At 31.9% G+C, this 16,243-nt stretch overlaps 2 protein-coding genes across 2 annotated transcripts; one reads left to right on the plus strand and one right to left on the minus strand.

The window, feature by feature from the left end:
• Positions 1–2,233: 2,233 nt before the first annotated feature.
• On the minus strand, positions 2,234–6,489 carry TRIADDRAFT_63519 (expressed hypothetical protein). The gene is made up of 7 exons (XM_002108763.1): positions 6,337–6,489; positions 4,006–4,200; positions 3,803–3,877; positions 3,446–3,550; positions 3,177–3,338; positions 2,955–3,038; positions 2,234–2,818 (listed from the first exon to the last, which is right to left on the minus strand). The coding sequence occupies exons 1-7, from the start codon at positions 6,394–6,396 to the stop codon at positions 2,753–2,755; spliced, it is 747 nt and encodes a 248-aa protein (XP_002108799.1). The 5' UTR covers positions 6,397–6,489; the 3' UTR covers positions 2,234–2,752.
• Positions 6,490–11,277: 4,788 nt separating this feature from the next.
• Positions 11,278–15,224, plus strand: TRIADDRAFT_52149 (uncharacterized protein; the record flags this gene model as incomplete). Its single annotated transcript, XM_002108024.1, has 6 exons — positions 11,278–11,361; positions 12,942–13,130; positions 13,278–13,352; positions 14,190–14,294; positions 14,982–15,065; positions 15,210–15,224. The coding sequence occupies 6 exons, from the start codon at positions 11,278–11,280 to the stop codon at positions 15,222–15,224; spliced, it is 552 nt and encodes a 183-aa protein (XP_002108060.1).
• Positions 15,225–16,243: the final 1,019 nt, after the last annotated feature.

Genomic DNA, 16,243 nt, shown 5'->3' on the forward strand with positions numbered 1-16,243 from the left:
TATCGAATTACGATAGAATTGGCCCTACTAATTAACACTAACAATTCGTGCTGACGATTAAGTAAGGTTTATGATTTATTCTCTTACTTTGAAATTTGTTTTTTGAATCTTAAATTAATTTTCTGTCATGAGGACGCGATGGAAAACTATTCTGAATTCAAATCGCTATTTAAACTGATAATGATAATCCTGCTTAAAATAACTCAAATTAAGATACCAGAAAAATTCTTTTAAATATCAATCTAATTGATTAACTTATAATGGTAGCATTATTATAGGTTCACTCTTTGAACAAGGGCTTCTTTGATTTATCATCGATCAGTAGATATGAGGGATGAAAAGTATACTAGTTAATACATAAAATGATTAGATTAAATGATCAACTAGAAGCGAGTAAGATTAAATAATCTATACACTTTACTAGGCTTCACTACAGTTATATTAATAGCATTAGATATACATTTGACATCTGGAATAGTTAATTTATGTGCTTATTTAAAAGAAACTTCGCATGTAACAAGTTAAACGTCATATTATACACTATTTAATGACGATTTTTATCCAGTATTTATTAAATAGTATCTATCTTAAAAGTACATCTTTACCCTTATATCACATCTAAATATGAGCATTTCATGCATAAGATTTACAACTTAAGATTTAATAATAATTTATTTTGCACATTATGTTCTACAGAATCGACTCGCGTACTAGAATGAACGCAAAATAATAAGTTCGTCTAAAGCCTGCTGATAATTATACGTATACCATTTGATAATCAAACTGTTGCAATAGCGTATGCGTTAGACATAAATATTTGTTATTAAATGTATCAGTCGATTGAATTATGGATGATTATTTAATATATCTCATATGATATTTGATGATGAAGAAAATCAGGTACTAAAAAAATGTCATAATTTCAGAACCTTACCGGATATGATTTGATGCAGTTATTTACGCTTTTAGAGCTAAATATGTTTGCTAGGGTAATACGAATGGTAACGGATATTGTGAGAGCTTTAGCTTTCAATTTTTACATCTGCTTTATTACTATATTTAATTATCCGTTCTAATTGCTCTGAATTATCGCTCTCTACTTTGTTCTATAAGCTTTAAAATAATAAGGTGTAATAAAACTGGAATACCCATAATTAAATTTTAAAGTAATAAATCATCGCTCAAAGATGTACAGTAATATTGTATACCGTTTATTTATAATTTGCGTACAAAATTGGATTTGAATCTGATTTTGATTTCCTGATCATTGCCGTAGTATTTGGAAACGAATATTTTATTTATTTATAAATAATACCTTCCTACATATTGAATCTTGATGCCACGAAAGTAGTAAATTAATTTTACTATATCATAAAGGGAAGTAAACTTGCTAGACACCCACGCATTTATGCATTGCCTGATTTGCTTTTATTTATTTTTAGTGAGCCGCATGTGTCATTCTCTCATTTACTGTAGGATATTATATTTTGGCTAGATAAAATAGTAAAGTAAGAATGATTACATCGTCTTTAATAACATTCTGAATTTTTGTTGCCTACGGTAGACTCTGTTGGAAAATATATATGGAGGAGGAAGAATAATGCGTTATGATCACTATGATGGAACAATCTAAAACCCTGCAGTCCTGAAATGATTATTAAGCTTATAAGCGCTTTAAATAATACAATGATAAATACTATGTAAATGGTGTAAATACTGGTATAAAAATGTATGCAAAATTATGGACGTACAGTAACGTATAATAATGTTATGCCTTTATTCCATAAAGTATTAAAATGATGCTAGCATTTGTGACTATAGCAAACAGTATCAGAGATTATTTCTATTAAGAAAGATACAGTACATACCTCTGATTACTGTATATCAATAACGCACATTTACAATTGATTTAAGTATTTTTTCATTTTCTTTTCTGTTTACAAATGGTCATGCGCTATTTCATAATGTAATGATGGTTTCTATACTGATAATAAAAATCGTTTAAGGCTATTGATGCAAAATTATTCATATAAATTGAATTACTGAATGCTGTTGAAACAATTCAATTTAAGCAGCCAAGAGCAGTCAAACGATACTTAGCTGATGTCTTACGTTGATAATACACTAGTTCAATTCTTGTATTAATAGCTTGCTTAATTTTTCTATGCTTTAATGCAAGAGTAACTTTTTCATCATTTAGGAGATTCTATCTCGAAAATAATTTATCGTTTATCAGACACAAATTAGCTTTTTATTTATTTGATAGCTTAATAATTAGAGCTAGACCAGTCAGAGGTTCGGTTCGAACCGCTTACAAACCGATTAAAGTCAGTTTATCCGGCTCGGTTCTCTAGGTTCCTTGCGCTGGTTCGGTTCAGGTTCAAATACATTTAGAGCTATCTTAATTCGACTACCAACTTCTAGGGAATATGCATTGTTACAGATAAAAGTTTACATCTCTATACCTTACACCAATATATAACTCTTAGTCGAGCTTTGAGCGCCCTTGTCGTATACAGAGTTCATTTTATTTATAGAATGATTACCGTTAACATCAAACTACTAATAACAAGCGGCAAATCAACCTAGGATTATCTGTATCACTAGTGGTAGATAATAGAAGCTTTTTCGTTTTGTATGCCGCTTTAAATAATCACAGGCACTCTTATCACGGAATTTTAATTTATATTGTTATACTTTTCTTGTAGATTGCACTTGCTTTGGTATGAATAATGGCACCTAAGATATTGCATTACACAACTTCACCTTCTTTCTTTATGTCGCAAACCATCATTATAGCTGCAATCATACCGAAAACCTAATATGGTTTAAAAACATATCAGGATTTTTCAAAGTATAATTTTTACAGTTACAGCGACGAACACATGAATATAATCAATTTTTAAATATGGTATTTAACAGTAAAGTTATTGTTAGGAAAATTCATTCCTTACCTGAATGATCCCAATGGTAACGCCAACTCCTAAGACGATGCGTATATTTTCAGCAACCGCATTTGTAAGTTGAACTCGGCAGGACTAATGATTATTATGGCGAAAATTTAGAAATATTAAATTTACATTATTACAAGCAAAAAAAGACTTATTAAAGTTTGGTTAGAAAGAATTCTTTCCTACATGAAATCAGTCACAGTATTGGTTATTTTATTTTCTTACATTAGTATAGATGTTGGTATTGTCTGTCCTGTTTAAGCCACAGTTTAGTGTAACGGTCCTACAACATGAATCCGGAACTGGGTTGGCAATTGTTGCGTTACTTTGTTTACCCCATTCAGAGCCAGTATAGTCGGTATATGTTTGAGCACCGCAACATTTAAACTAATGGAAGATAGATTTATTTTATTTTAACATGATTAGCATTTAAGGAAAATTTCTTTCCACTGTAGTTGCATTTCATAGAATAATAAAGTATATAAAATACTTACTTGTTGCTGAATATGGTTAATAGCAGTAGTTAAAGGACCGTTATTTCCAACGCCGTATTTACTGGAAATGTCTGACCGGAAACTGTTCGTGATGGCATTTATTATCTATAAGTTACCCATTTTTTAGTTGGGAGTAAAACAAATACTTATTAATTTTAGATCAATAAGGGACTATGAATCACTTTACTTTAATATCAGAAACTTATTTCAAGATCATCTGTGATGATAGTGGAATTCTGTCGTAAAAATGAAAGGGGTAACTGCTCTACTTGTAGTAAGAGTAGTTATCACGAAAACGATGCATGTCAAATTTATTGATGAGTGTACACTGTACTGTACAGTAAGAATCGCACTTACCGCAGGACTATTCGTTGCAGCGTAGATGCCACCTCCCAATTCCATGGCAAAGATTATTAACAAGAAAATGAAATACTGGACATGGAAATGTGCAAATGTATTGAATAGTCCAATAAGTGAAAGGATATTTTAGAACATTGTAATTCAAAAGCAAACTCAAGAGAATGAAGAACGGTCATTCATAAGATTACCATCTAACTTACAGTAATTAGCATGCAAGAGTTCCTTTTCATAGCACCAATACAGCCAAAGATGCTAGCAATGAATGTTAGAATTCCTGCAGCCATAACCAAGGCAGTTCCGGTAACATAGATTCCTCCATCTGTTGCAATGGTAGTAATATCAGCGGATGTAGCGAAGATGTAAGCCGATGCCCCAATCAATGCTATACCACTAAGCTGTAACATTTGTAAAAAGAAAATTAAGTTTTTAATTTTTTGCTGTAATCATTTATAAAATATTTACAAAGTGAAAAACACAGTCAAAAAGTGATTTATGTGTAGTACGGGCATTTTATCAACGTCGTATGCTATCAATTTTAAAAAATTATATTATTTTTCAATATTGCATAACTTTCATAATCATATCACTTATTTTAGATAGTAAGGTAAATGTTATTTATTCCATTAATATACTGGTACTGTACTGTACAGTAATTAAGCAAAAGAATTGAAGAAAGATTAGTTTCATATACGAGTACTAGTCTAGGATATAATAAAGTGTAGAACATAATTTATACGTACGTATGCGGTTTCTACTTGTATTATGCTCAATATCATAGTATGAAGATGATAGCGTTGGTAATTCAAAGCAGTAAATATTTGGACTATGCATTAGAAATTAAAAGATTATACACGAAGATGAAACATGTTCATCTTCATCGTCGAGAAAATTCTTCATTGACGTATGTTTATTATCCGTGATCATGTTATTCACAGTTAATTTTGGATGCATAAGCCATTGGAGGGGTCGGGTTATTAACCTTAATAAAGGACTCAATCAATTGGGTAATAGTCAAGTATAGCATGTAATGTATATCAATTATTATGGATAAGCGACTTATTGAGGCCTTGTTGTTGATCGATGCAATAAAATAATAATAAAGCAAGAGCGAATTCTTGTGCAATAACATGCTAATAATTATTAATTATAATGACTTTTTTTTATTACTATCGTGTATAGCACATTAACGTGATGGTTTTACTTAGTAATAGCATGGACTACTCTCTGCTACGACTGTAGTCTTGCACAGTCAAGCTATGATCCATTACTGACATTAGTATTGTTTTATGTCAGGCTTGTCCTACTCGATATTTTACTTCCAGTGACTTAAATGCGAATCATCGCCTTTCGTCAGGAGTAGTGAGTCTACGTCTCTCGTAGATTTCAAGCATGAAAGCCCAATTTCATTGAAAAATCAAGTCATTTCTACTCGTAACAGTCTCCTATGGAATTGGAGTATCGACAGTACCGTACAGTAAAGACTTTCTTCGATCTCCGATTGAGTTTACAAATTAGTAAATACGCGTAAAATTGGATTAAGACTTGTTCATAGCACGTATCATGGCATACTGAATTCAATCAGGCATAATGAGTCGATGTTTACCTGTTGTCAAGGCTTTTCATTTTTTGAACTTGGTTCTAATCAAATCATGAATATCTACTATCCTAACAACATGCTATCGTACTGACTGTGAAAATACGACTATAGCCAAGATTGTAACATGAGCCTATATCGACCGTCCTATTCGTCTCGCTGGAATATTGAAATTATTACTGTGTCGATGAAATTCATCGATTACAAGCGCTCAATTCTTTCCATGGAGTCCACTACGTGACTAAACCCTTTCTATCATGCTGTGAATATCCCTCTTCACAGCCTCTCTCGTTGTATGATCATGTATGGCGGTGATGTCCATCATCATCCTATACTGTAGTAACAAAGGCCGAATATTATGTACAGTATATTGCAATAGCGGTACGTCCAAGTTCAAGCTTGGAAAGAAAGAGAAAGGCAAGACGATCAACAATGTCCAATTCATCTTGAAAAGGTATTAAAATAAAATGAAGGAAATACATGACAATGATCGAGCGATGTGATTTTGTATCAACAGCGATGATGATTTACTCTTGGGTTATGGTAAGTCAACATGAAAGTACAGCGTTGTAAACGAAAGTTGGTACTAACACTTTAAATACATAAGGTCGGTCTTTCAATCCTTGATAGTCAATTCCTTTTCAATGAAGTATGCAAATGAACTCAATCATCTGTTCAAAGATGATTGAGTTAGCATAAAATGGAACTTGGATAATTTTAAAATGTGAAACGCTCTCTGAGCAGTCTTGGTAGACGAATAAATTCATGTCCAAAAGCGAAATAAAGAAAAAATACAAATTTGATCCTATCACGTTGGGCGACAATCACCTCGAACAAGACACTGCAATAATAACATTAGTCCGATTCAAAACACTACGGAATGCTGCCATAGAAGAGACTGAGAAAGCAATCATTTCCATCTAAGCAAGTAACTTACCAAAAAAATGGTATTGAAGGCGATCAACGTTATTCGTAGACAGTTAGTGCATGAGCCCATGGTTGATTTTGGAACTTTTTTCAAAGAGGAAATGGCGAATTTGGCAAGAAGGAAGGAGTCACTTTGGACAAGAGTCACTTTGGACAAGAGTCACTTTGGACGAGAGTCACTTTGGACGAGAGTCACTTTGGACGAGAGTCACGGTCAATTTCTTGCCCAATGTACGTGCGACGTGATGCTACGTGCTACTATGCAAGTGACGTCGTAGCTGAGGTATTTCTAGTACCGTACTGCGATTGAGTTGGTGCGCTATGATACTACTGTACTATACAGCACATTAGGGTCTAATAGTAAGCAGTGTACAGGGATAAAAGAGATACTTTACTATAAAGTACATGTAAGGGAAAGCACAAGACCATGGGTGGTCAAGGCAACGGAACACGCTTTTATTAGTGGAATGGCATGACGGAGAAGCAAAACCACGGTATATTTAAAATGGATATGGCTTAGAAATGCCCACTACCATGGACTACATAAACTATGCAGTCATAATCCCTTCACAGACATGATCAAATGATTCATGCCTGTGTATAGCATGGCAAAATTGCTACCAATGCCAAAGCTCAAGAAACCCAGTGGGTCGGTGGTCGCTGCTGTTAACAACTACAGTACAGTACATTAATACTCCACATGACATCATCACTAGCCAATCAGATAGTAGTATATAATGGATATCAAGATGTCTTACAAAATCAAGAAATCAATTTACTCCATCCTTCTATTAGTTATCTTTCTTATTCCACATTCAATTCTTGCAAGCGATTTTGCTTATGCCAACGAGAAATGATCCCAACACAATTCATCCCAGCTTCATTCTGGCTTAGAAACTTCCATCGCTGTCACATGTTACTTTACTGAGAGGCAGTCATGTACATTGTACAAGATAATAAAACACGAAGTCGTACCACAGTTTGCCATAGGATTTTCTGTACTACGCTAAATTACATTATTGGTTAACCCATGAAACTGCAATCGATACAGGGTATCATTTCTCTCATTTCTCTTTACTAAGTATGCATTCTATCTGTTCCAAATGGAAAGATCAGGATAGATCGTCATATACTTGTTGAATTCATATCACAGATTGGGTTGTCCAAAGTTGAAAATAGAATGGATAACGTTTGAAATAGACGTTATACCAGCAACATAATTTGTCTTTTACCAAACATTGTTGAAGTGATATCAGAGAGATACACTAATGCGGGTACGCTATACGGATAGCATTTGCAATAGACCGTGCAAATACAATATTATCCCAATGTACATTATACCACCAAAGAATTGACGTTTTACTAAATATTGTTCAATGCTTTTCGGAGACATGCACTATTCGTATTACTGATAGTACTTACAATATATAGTACAACGACAACACTATCCCAATTGAATATACATTTCACCAGGAAAAGAATAAACGTTTGAAGACAAATGCTTTAATATACAGTATTGTCATGGCACAAATGTACCTTGAATAGTAGTATAGATTACTGTAAGTATTGGTGTCGGAATACATTTCTGCCTATATAGGTTAGGTCGACTAAACTTGGGTCATTGACTCGTGATTGGGAATGTTGCTCCTTAGTAATTGATTTTGTAGCTTTCACGAGAACATAACCTTGATCATATTAGTCGGAATGAAGCAGAAGTAGCTCCATGTTGTGAAGTTTGTCTGTGTGATTGTAGTCTAGAAGGTAGTTCTAGACCTAAGCTAAAATAGTAGTGGACAGTAGCAACTTAGAAGAGCAGAACAATTTACTTTATTCTTTGTCAGGAGAGTAATCAATGACATTGATACCAGACAGATAGGAGTATATTACTCGTGTACCGATCGCGTTTGCAATTTATAGTGCAATTACAATACTATCTGAAGGGTAATTTATTGGACATAACATCAGGTAAAGAATTTGCGTTTTACCGACTCCTCTCATTTTATAAAGTCCTCATTCTTGCTTTATAATCTTTTATGATCAGATTATAAAGTAAGAGCATAAGGTTCTAGTCGTCCATGGTAAAGAGCAAGGTTTTTGTAAAGTGAGAGTACGGTAATGTTATAAATTGAGTAGTCCCTGGCATAAACATGACTGGATGGCCACACGAAGATTAGAACCTCTATGGTTAGTACTCAGAACTTTTAAGTATTAGGAAGGTATACTATAGATTCTGAAGACATTCAACGGTACAATCCACCATTGAGGATATAAAAGCCGGGAGTTTTTAGGGAAAGCAGGCCGAGATCGTTTAATTCATATCTGAGAGATTCGCTAGACGCATACAGTGCAATGGCATCACTATTCGAATGTAACATCCACGACTCCAGGAAAACAATTTACGCTTTACTAGATATTGTTTGATTCATATGAGAGAGATACTGCTATACCAAGAAAAGTTTTTACGTACTGATTATGCCTATGAACAAAGAGAAGAAACATACAGCTAGGAATGAATCGTTTTATACTCCCCGAACTTAAAGGTATCTTGCAAGAAATTGATAGGATTAATAAAATCTCAGATACTGTAAGTAATGATATACGAGTCGTATTTTGATAATCTCTGGTACTCATGATCTCGAATAACATGCGAAGACACGAATAAGGTTTTCATCTCTTTTAACGATATGGATTCGAAGTGAAACGTATAAGCAGTATATGATAAGAAAGAATGAAAGATAAATTTTATCTACAGTATCCATAGCTGCCATAGAAAAATTTATATCAGAGAATTAAAAGTCTGGATAATTTCCCTAGCCGATGAGTACCGTATATAGGATAGACTATGTAGTAAGCTGCAATCTATACAGTGCCGTGATAATAATGTATTGCTTTCTCTAACTCCTATTGACTGAGTATTGAAAATAGATCAGGATATGCTTGTATTGTTTATACATGTTTAATTGATATCGGCAAAATATGATTTTAAATGGTTCAGGATTAGAAAAAGATTTATTTCGAACGTATAACAACAAGAAGGATCAAGATAGGAATGGTCAGATAGCTAATCCATATAAGCGTTAACTGTATTACAGCAGAGGTAATACTATTGAACAATCTCAAACTTAAGCTACTATACTACAGTGCGTATACTCTGCAATTATCTACTCTATATGCTCAGAAATGCTCATTTTTACTGCAATATATCACATGTACAAATGGCGAAATTGATTTCTATGTTCTCATTAGACACATTTTTATAATCAATTTGCTGTAGTACATCGTATACAATACTATACATCTCTATACATTAGTATACCTCTAATGCTTTTCCTGTATGCCCGCATAATTTCATATTTCAATATATCTGATTGACCATCAATAAGATTACGTATTGTTCTAGTAGGCTTATAAAACTTTGGCATAATTCTATTTTGATTCAGTAGGCATCATATGTTCAATTAATAATGAAAATATCTTCGAATAGCTTATAGTGGCCCTAAATCTGAATATCATTTCTTACTGCAGCAATCAGGTACTGTTGCAAGTATCAAAGTATTGTTAAGTGCTAGTAGTACTTGTAAGAGACTTTATTTTCCTGCTTTCTCGAGATTGTTGTTCGTATCAGAATTTATCCGAGTTAGACAAAAAAGATAGATAGTATTACATGCAAGCTATCTATCCTTACGGTTACTTTCGATTGCCAGAGATGTCATATTTGGTTCGACATGTATCATAAAATACCAGTTGTTAAAGTTTATATTGTGTAAGATAGAAATTTTCTTTTAATTTATACTAGACTTAGTATCCGATTTTGTATATCGAGTTGAAATAAAGGTCTAACATATGCTAAATTCAATTTTCCAAAGCATAAAACGGAGAACTCATATGCTTGTTCTAGAGTTAAGTAATTCCTACTTATCAAGTTTACGCTTCTGGACAATTTGATTAATAACAATTTGATTGTATTATTAAATACCACAGGATTGTTTTATTTACATTTTATAGTAATATTTCGTGATGATCTTCATTAATAAAATACCAAGAAAGGAGATTATCGTGATGGAATTGAATGATACATTCATAAAGATTGGAAGCTTTTACATATTACACATATCAATATTCAATTAAAGATATATTTTAATATAACGCTAACAAATAGGTATCATATTTGTGCTACTAATCCTAATTAATTTATATTCCCATAAAATAGACCATTTCTAGGTATCCTATAAGTTATTTGGACTTTGAATAAACGTTAGTATAAAGTTTCAATTCATCAGTTCACATGAGAACCTATAAATCGTTTACACATTCACAGTTTATTTTTACTATGAAATAAATTATCCACAAATGTATTGTAATCTATACTACAAATGTAATTCATTGTAAGCCAAAGGTATTATACCTTTACTTTATAAAATTTTCCTCCATTTCTTAACTCACTTTGATAGATAATTTCATTCATAAGTCTAGGATATACGAATATTTGTAGAAAGTAAATACGTCACCTCTTTCTAATTATACAAAAAGTTGTAGATAATTATATAAATTAAGTGCGCAATTTTTTGGCTGTTTTAGGGTGCGATAGCATCTGAATAAATTGGCATGTTTGCTTATGATCACGAGGATAAGTTTTATTTTGATCAAGCAGGATCTTGAATATTTATGAGATAAATGGATTCTTAATAATGCCATTTTATTGACATAGTCCATTTGACGTTACTATAACAACATCTAAATAGCTATTACTGTTCCGTAGAATGCTCTAGCCAATGGGATTATAAAATAATTCTATGAAATAATGAGGATAAAGTGAATAAGAGGGAAAGTGTCATCGAAAATTAAAAGATTTACAAGTAGAGAAAGAAGAGATAAAATAATAAAAAAACTAAAGAAACATCATATCTTTAACAAATTCGTGACATAACTTCAGCCAAAAAGATAAGGAAAAATGACGAATTTAAAAGAATCTCGAGCTACTGGAAAAATGGTCTACGCCCGATGGACATTATTCTTTTTTAATTTTCTCTTTTGGGTAAGCTCATGCTATTCTAAAATGTATAAAGATAGTAGAATTTAATGCAATAGCTTAGTTCGCAGTAAGATTATGTAAAGCCATGGATTCTTCAGCAAAAGCGAAACGTTGTTTTCGATTAATTCCCTTACTATCAATTCGATTAGCGCTTCATTAATAGAGTTATCAAGCACTTCTATGTAAATGTTTTCGTAATTTTACAATCTTTTTAAAATATCTGGGCTATATACTGAATATCATCAAATAATACTTATATCACTCCGTTTAGTTGAGTGGGATATTTTTTGGAGTAGTCATTAAAGAGAAACATAGGGCTTTTTTTATTTTTATAATTTTATCCTTTGATTTTATTAAGACTAGTAGGTACGGTAGTGAGACATAAGTGTTTTACTTAAGTTAGATTTAGATTGCTATTTTAATAAATTAAATGATTCGATCGTGATGAATCGCTTTATGATTATTTTTTCCTGTAAGAGAAATTTTAAAATTTAATTGTTGACGTAAAGGGAAAATGGTAGTGTGAACAATTTGCTTTTATGGTATAAAGACCTCAGGGCTATTAGTAAAGAAAAATAAAGCCTTTTATCACGAATTTATATTTAAATAAAGAGTGTTCTTTGATACTATTTGTCACTGGTAACATCAATGAATTAAATATCGATTTATCATGTTTTTATCACGCTTAAGATCATCTCTTTACTTTTATTCAATGTTGATAAGAAATATTATGACGAGACAGCCAGTCGATTTACTCACGCTAATTGCTCTAAGAGGAAACACTTGAGACTAGTATATAAGCTTTTTCGACAGAAGAATACATGATATGCTGCAATTTGTAGTTGAGTGTAAAATTTAAAGCCTAAGACCAATCATGAAATAGTACAGAACTAATTCTGTGAGCCTTCTGCTATAATTGTATCGATTGATATTAAGTTTAATTATTTTTGCCCCTTTTCGCGCATTCCTCCATCTTTATCATAGATGTTATTGATCATTTCAGAAAACTAGAGAAATCAATACAGGAAAACGAATTGTGCCGTATATATTTATTTTATGTATATCTTTTATATAACGTATTTTTTATGCCCTTTTAAGTTCCGATTTTGAAATTGATACTCAATACCACAATTCATTATCTATGATATTCTTACTTTTAATTGTAAGACTTTGAAAAAGTACTCAAAATCACCTGATGTTATTCAGTATACCAGCATTTATATAAGTTATATAGTCATATATATCGGAATATAAAATTGAATTATTGTATGTCCATTTCATTATTGAAACTTATAGTTTGTGGGATAAACTTGAACAATTGAGAAAATTTTCTTCAGAAATGATCGCTATTGCAAATCTATTCACGATCGATCTATTAATTAGCTTAAGATCGTCATTTCATTATTACTGATTCGTGACATACAGCGTACTTTTACTTACAACAATTTGAAGAGTCGAACATACACATAAAGATCATAAAGTATATAATGTTTGTAGTATGACCGCCGCCGATAGTTATTATAATGAAACTAGGTTATAATATAGGAATGTAATAGAACGTTTCTTATTATTTTTAATATAAGGGTTTTGGAGTTGCAGCAATAGGAGTTGGTATCTGGATTATGGTTTCTAATAACGATGTGTCCGTAATAACTAATAGTTTATTCCGATCTGGAACCATTTTGGTTATTGTTGGTGGCTGTATTATAGCCATATTAGGATTTTTAGGTTGGCTTGGGGCATATCAAGAACATATTGGGATTCTAAGCGCTGTAAGACTTAAGTATTACATGTTGATTCATTTTACACAATTTTTTAATGTCAGAGCGGGAATAATCCTTTTCATATACTTGAATGTTTTATAAGAGAACTGTAATTCTTATTTTGTGGTATACTCTAATCTATTGTATTTCTTTCAGTTCCTTGCTACAATGTTTACGGTCTGCATTTTGGAAATGGCCGGTGGCATTTGGGCAGGTGTTAATCGTCCAATTGTAAGTGTCGTATATTCTAGACATATAGCATTTTAGTTTAATTATTGCATTCTTGTAGCTATTGTTATAAAATATAGCCTTGCAATGATTTTTGATACAAATATGTTAGAATACGTACCGATATCGATATTTAGTCTACCACATAATGAAAGCCATAAAATGCGCCCATCTATAGTACCAATAGACTTACTGAAGTTGTCGGTTTTATCAGTAAATAAAACGAATATTTTTGACTGGTAATGCTAGTAAAGTTGGCTTAGTAGTTATGTCTAATGTAGTTCATTGTTATCCACTGTGTAGTCACTACTGGCTACAATTTTCATGCAGAATCAGCCATTTCATTTAAGTTAAATATCTAATCAAACAACGTAGGGTAGTGTAGCGATAGCAACTGCAATACTTGTAGTATAATCGTTTATTCTGAATACTTCCTAACACATAAATTTTGTAGAAAAGATAATATTTTACTTTACTATTTCTTGAACTTAATTATTGGTAATTTTTTAATTAAAAAAATTTCATAGATGTTCGTTTTTCATCTTAGTCTCACATCGCAATATCATGCTCAGTAGAATGATATTATTGGCATTATGGTTAGATAAAGGACATGATACACTTATACATCAGGCAGATTGCATTTCTTATTTGAGTAGATGTTAAGATCGTTTCCTAATTACCTTACAACTAGGCGATCTTAACTTTTAGATATATCCTGCAATATTGATACATGATATGTATTTATGTGGATGGGTGAGAACTTTTCACTCGAATTCAAAAGCCGTCCTATAGAACATGGCTGCCTTAAATTATTTCTGACTGATGAATATTATTTTGCAGATTGTATCACATCTACAAGACAATTTATACAACACGATCATAGCAAAATACGGACAGCCAAATGAGGTTCCAGTTACTAGAGCGTTTGACAATATTCAACATAACGTAAGTTGGATTGAGTTGACACATTTTTATTTCTTATTTGAAGGTCCAGCGTACCGCACACAAAAATTATTAGAGTAAATTTTATACTGTACAGTACGATAATACCTTAATATTTAAATAAAACTTCTAAATTATTCTCATCTTTGTACCATCTATTGCGAATCTTAAAATCATCGATGAAATTATTACATATTTTGGTAGTAGTGAGACACTTCGTCTAATAGATTTTAATCACTAAGATACGTTAAATTTGATAATTCTGAAAAAGACAATTTATCTTTATTGATAGTTACATTGCTGCGGCGCTAGAAATTATACTGATTGGGCCTTTTCCGTGTGGGGTTTAACAAAAATTTTAAACCGTTCCCTGTCCCTTCTTCTTGTTGCTTACCGGATTATTATGTTGATGGATGTGGAGAAGATATATTTGTTCGCAATGTCACGCTTCCAGCTAATGGAATATATGTAAATGTAAGATAATAAGTAATAGTAACAATTTAACCAATAACCAATAAAGAAAAAGTTATAATGTTTTAAGCTATTTATTTAATTTTATGTATGAGAATTAAAATAATAATGAAGCCGTTATTGAGCTTAGCTTTCATGTTGTATCTAATCAATCCGTTGGTACTAGGTTAGACGGAGATACTAAGTTTTTCCTTGATTAATTTCTCTACAATTTGTTAGGGATGCTTAAGCGCTCTACTAAACAGCATGACTCAGCATAATACAGTCATCACAGGAATTGGCGTTACTATTGGTGTTATACAGGTAAGATATTGAGCATTGACAAAAACATCTTTAGCCTTTAACTTAGCTTGATGACTTTGTTAGAGAGATATGTTTTAATTGCTATCATAGTTGGCATTTCTACAGTAAAAAAATTGTTCGATGAACTTACTTTAAATTATTCAGGGATGTGCTTTATAATATATTTTGGGGATAATAGCACGGTGAAGATACTAGCGAGTTAGGAAGTACAACTGCACTGTACAATGTACATCCTTATACGCGTATTACATATTCACATAGTAATATCATTACAAACGCTGGATTTTACTCACAAGCTCAATAGAGACTTTCTTACACCTTGGGATATTCGTATGAAAGATGAAAATTGTTCCTTTAAGAAAGATTTTACTGCTAGTAGATTATCTGGGGATTGCTTGTTAGTGTTACTTTTGTTGCTGTATCATAAGAGTAAAATCGTTTCTTTATGTGGTACAACTGTTTATTCGCAGATACTAAGTTCATATGACTATATTCCTATAGCGACTTATAAATTTTAAAGCTAGCTTCTACTACTGTGTGGTATGGTCTATAGCTTTTTCAGAGTATTTTAAAATTTCTTAGCAAATTGTTTATTGCTTGGTTGTCGGTTAGTTTTCCATAATTATCAAATAATTCAAGATTTAATTCCAGTTGATATGGAATTATACGCCACATTTTTATTGACATGTTCTATCATTACTTGTAATAGCTACAATAGTAGATAATAATCTTAAGTTGTAGAAAAACATTTACAAATTTTGGGAGGTTTGTTCTAGCTAGCTACATGCATGTTTGTACGGAAAGTAGATGGTAATCCTATTTCAATTTATATGGCCATGGAAAGTGGTTTTAATAATTCGTGGTAGAAATAATGAGCAGGACTTTTTTTGCATTTTTAGAATGCATCGATATTATATCGAGTCATAGTCGAATACTTACGTATTGATTTTGAATGCTTTGCTATAGAATTAATATAAGAGACTTTTTGGTATTCATTGGATATTCTTTCTTTATCTTGTTTTGCATTTATGTAAATTTGCAATTTGTATCTCATTTGAACAGGTTGTTGGCTTAATTTTAGCCGGACTCTTAATATATAACTACAACGAAAGTAATCGTATATCGCCTAGTGAATCAATGAGAAAAATAGAAGATGCAGAAATTGAAAATGATGCAAA

The sequence above is a fragment of the Trichoplax adhaerens genome, genomic scaffold (genome assembly GCF_000150275.1).
Source record: "Trichoplax adhaerens TRIADscaffold_1 genomic scaffold, whole genome shotgun sequence".
Classification (NCBI taxonomy): domain Eukaryota; kingdom Metazoa; phylum Placozoa; class Uniplacotomia; order Trichoplacea; family Trichoplacidae; genus Trichoplax; species Trichoplax adhaerens.

Bases quoted from the DNA above. Each gene is read 5' to 3' on its own strand.
- TRIADDRAFT_63519 (XM_002108763.1), bottom strand. From the start codon at position 6,396: ATGGGCTCATGCACTAACTGTCTACGAATAACGTTGATCGCCTTCAAT. The intron at 4,201-6,336 runs GTAAGTTACTTG...CAAATGTTACAG, and splicing joins CCTTCAATACCATTTTTTTG to CTTAGTGGTATAGCATTGAT. The intron at 2,819-2,954 runs GTAAGGAATGAA...AAACCATATTAG, and splicing joins TTACCATTGGGATCATTCAG to GTTTTCGGTATGATTGCAGC.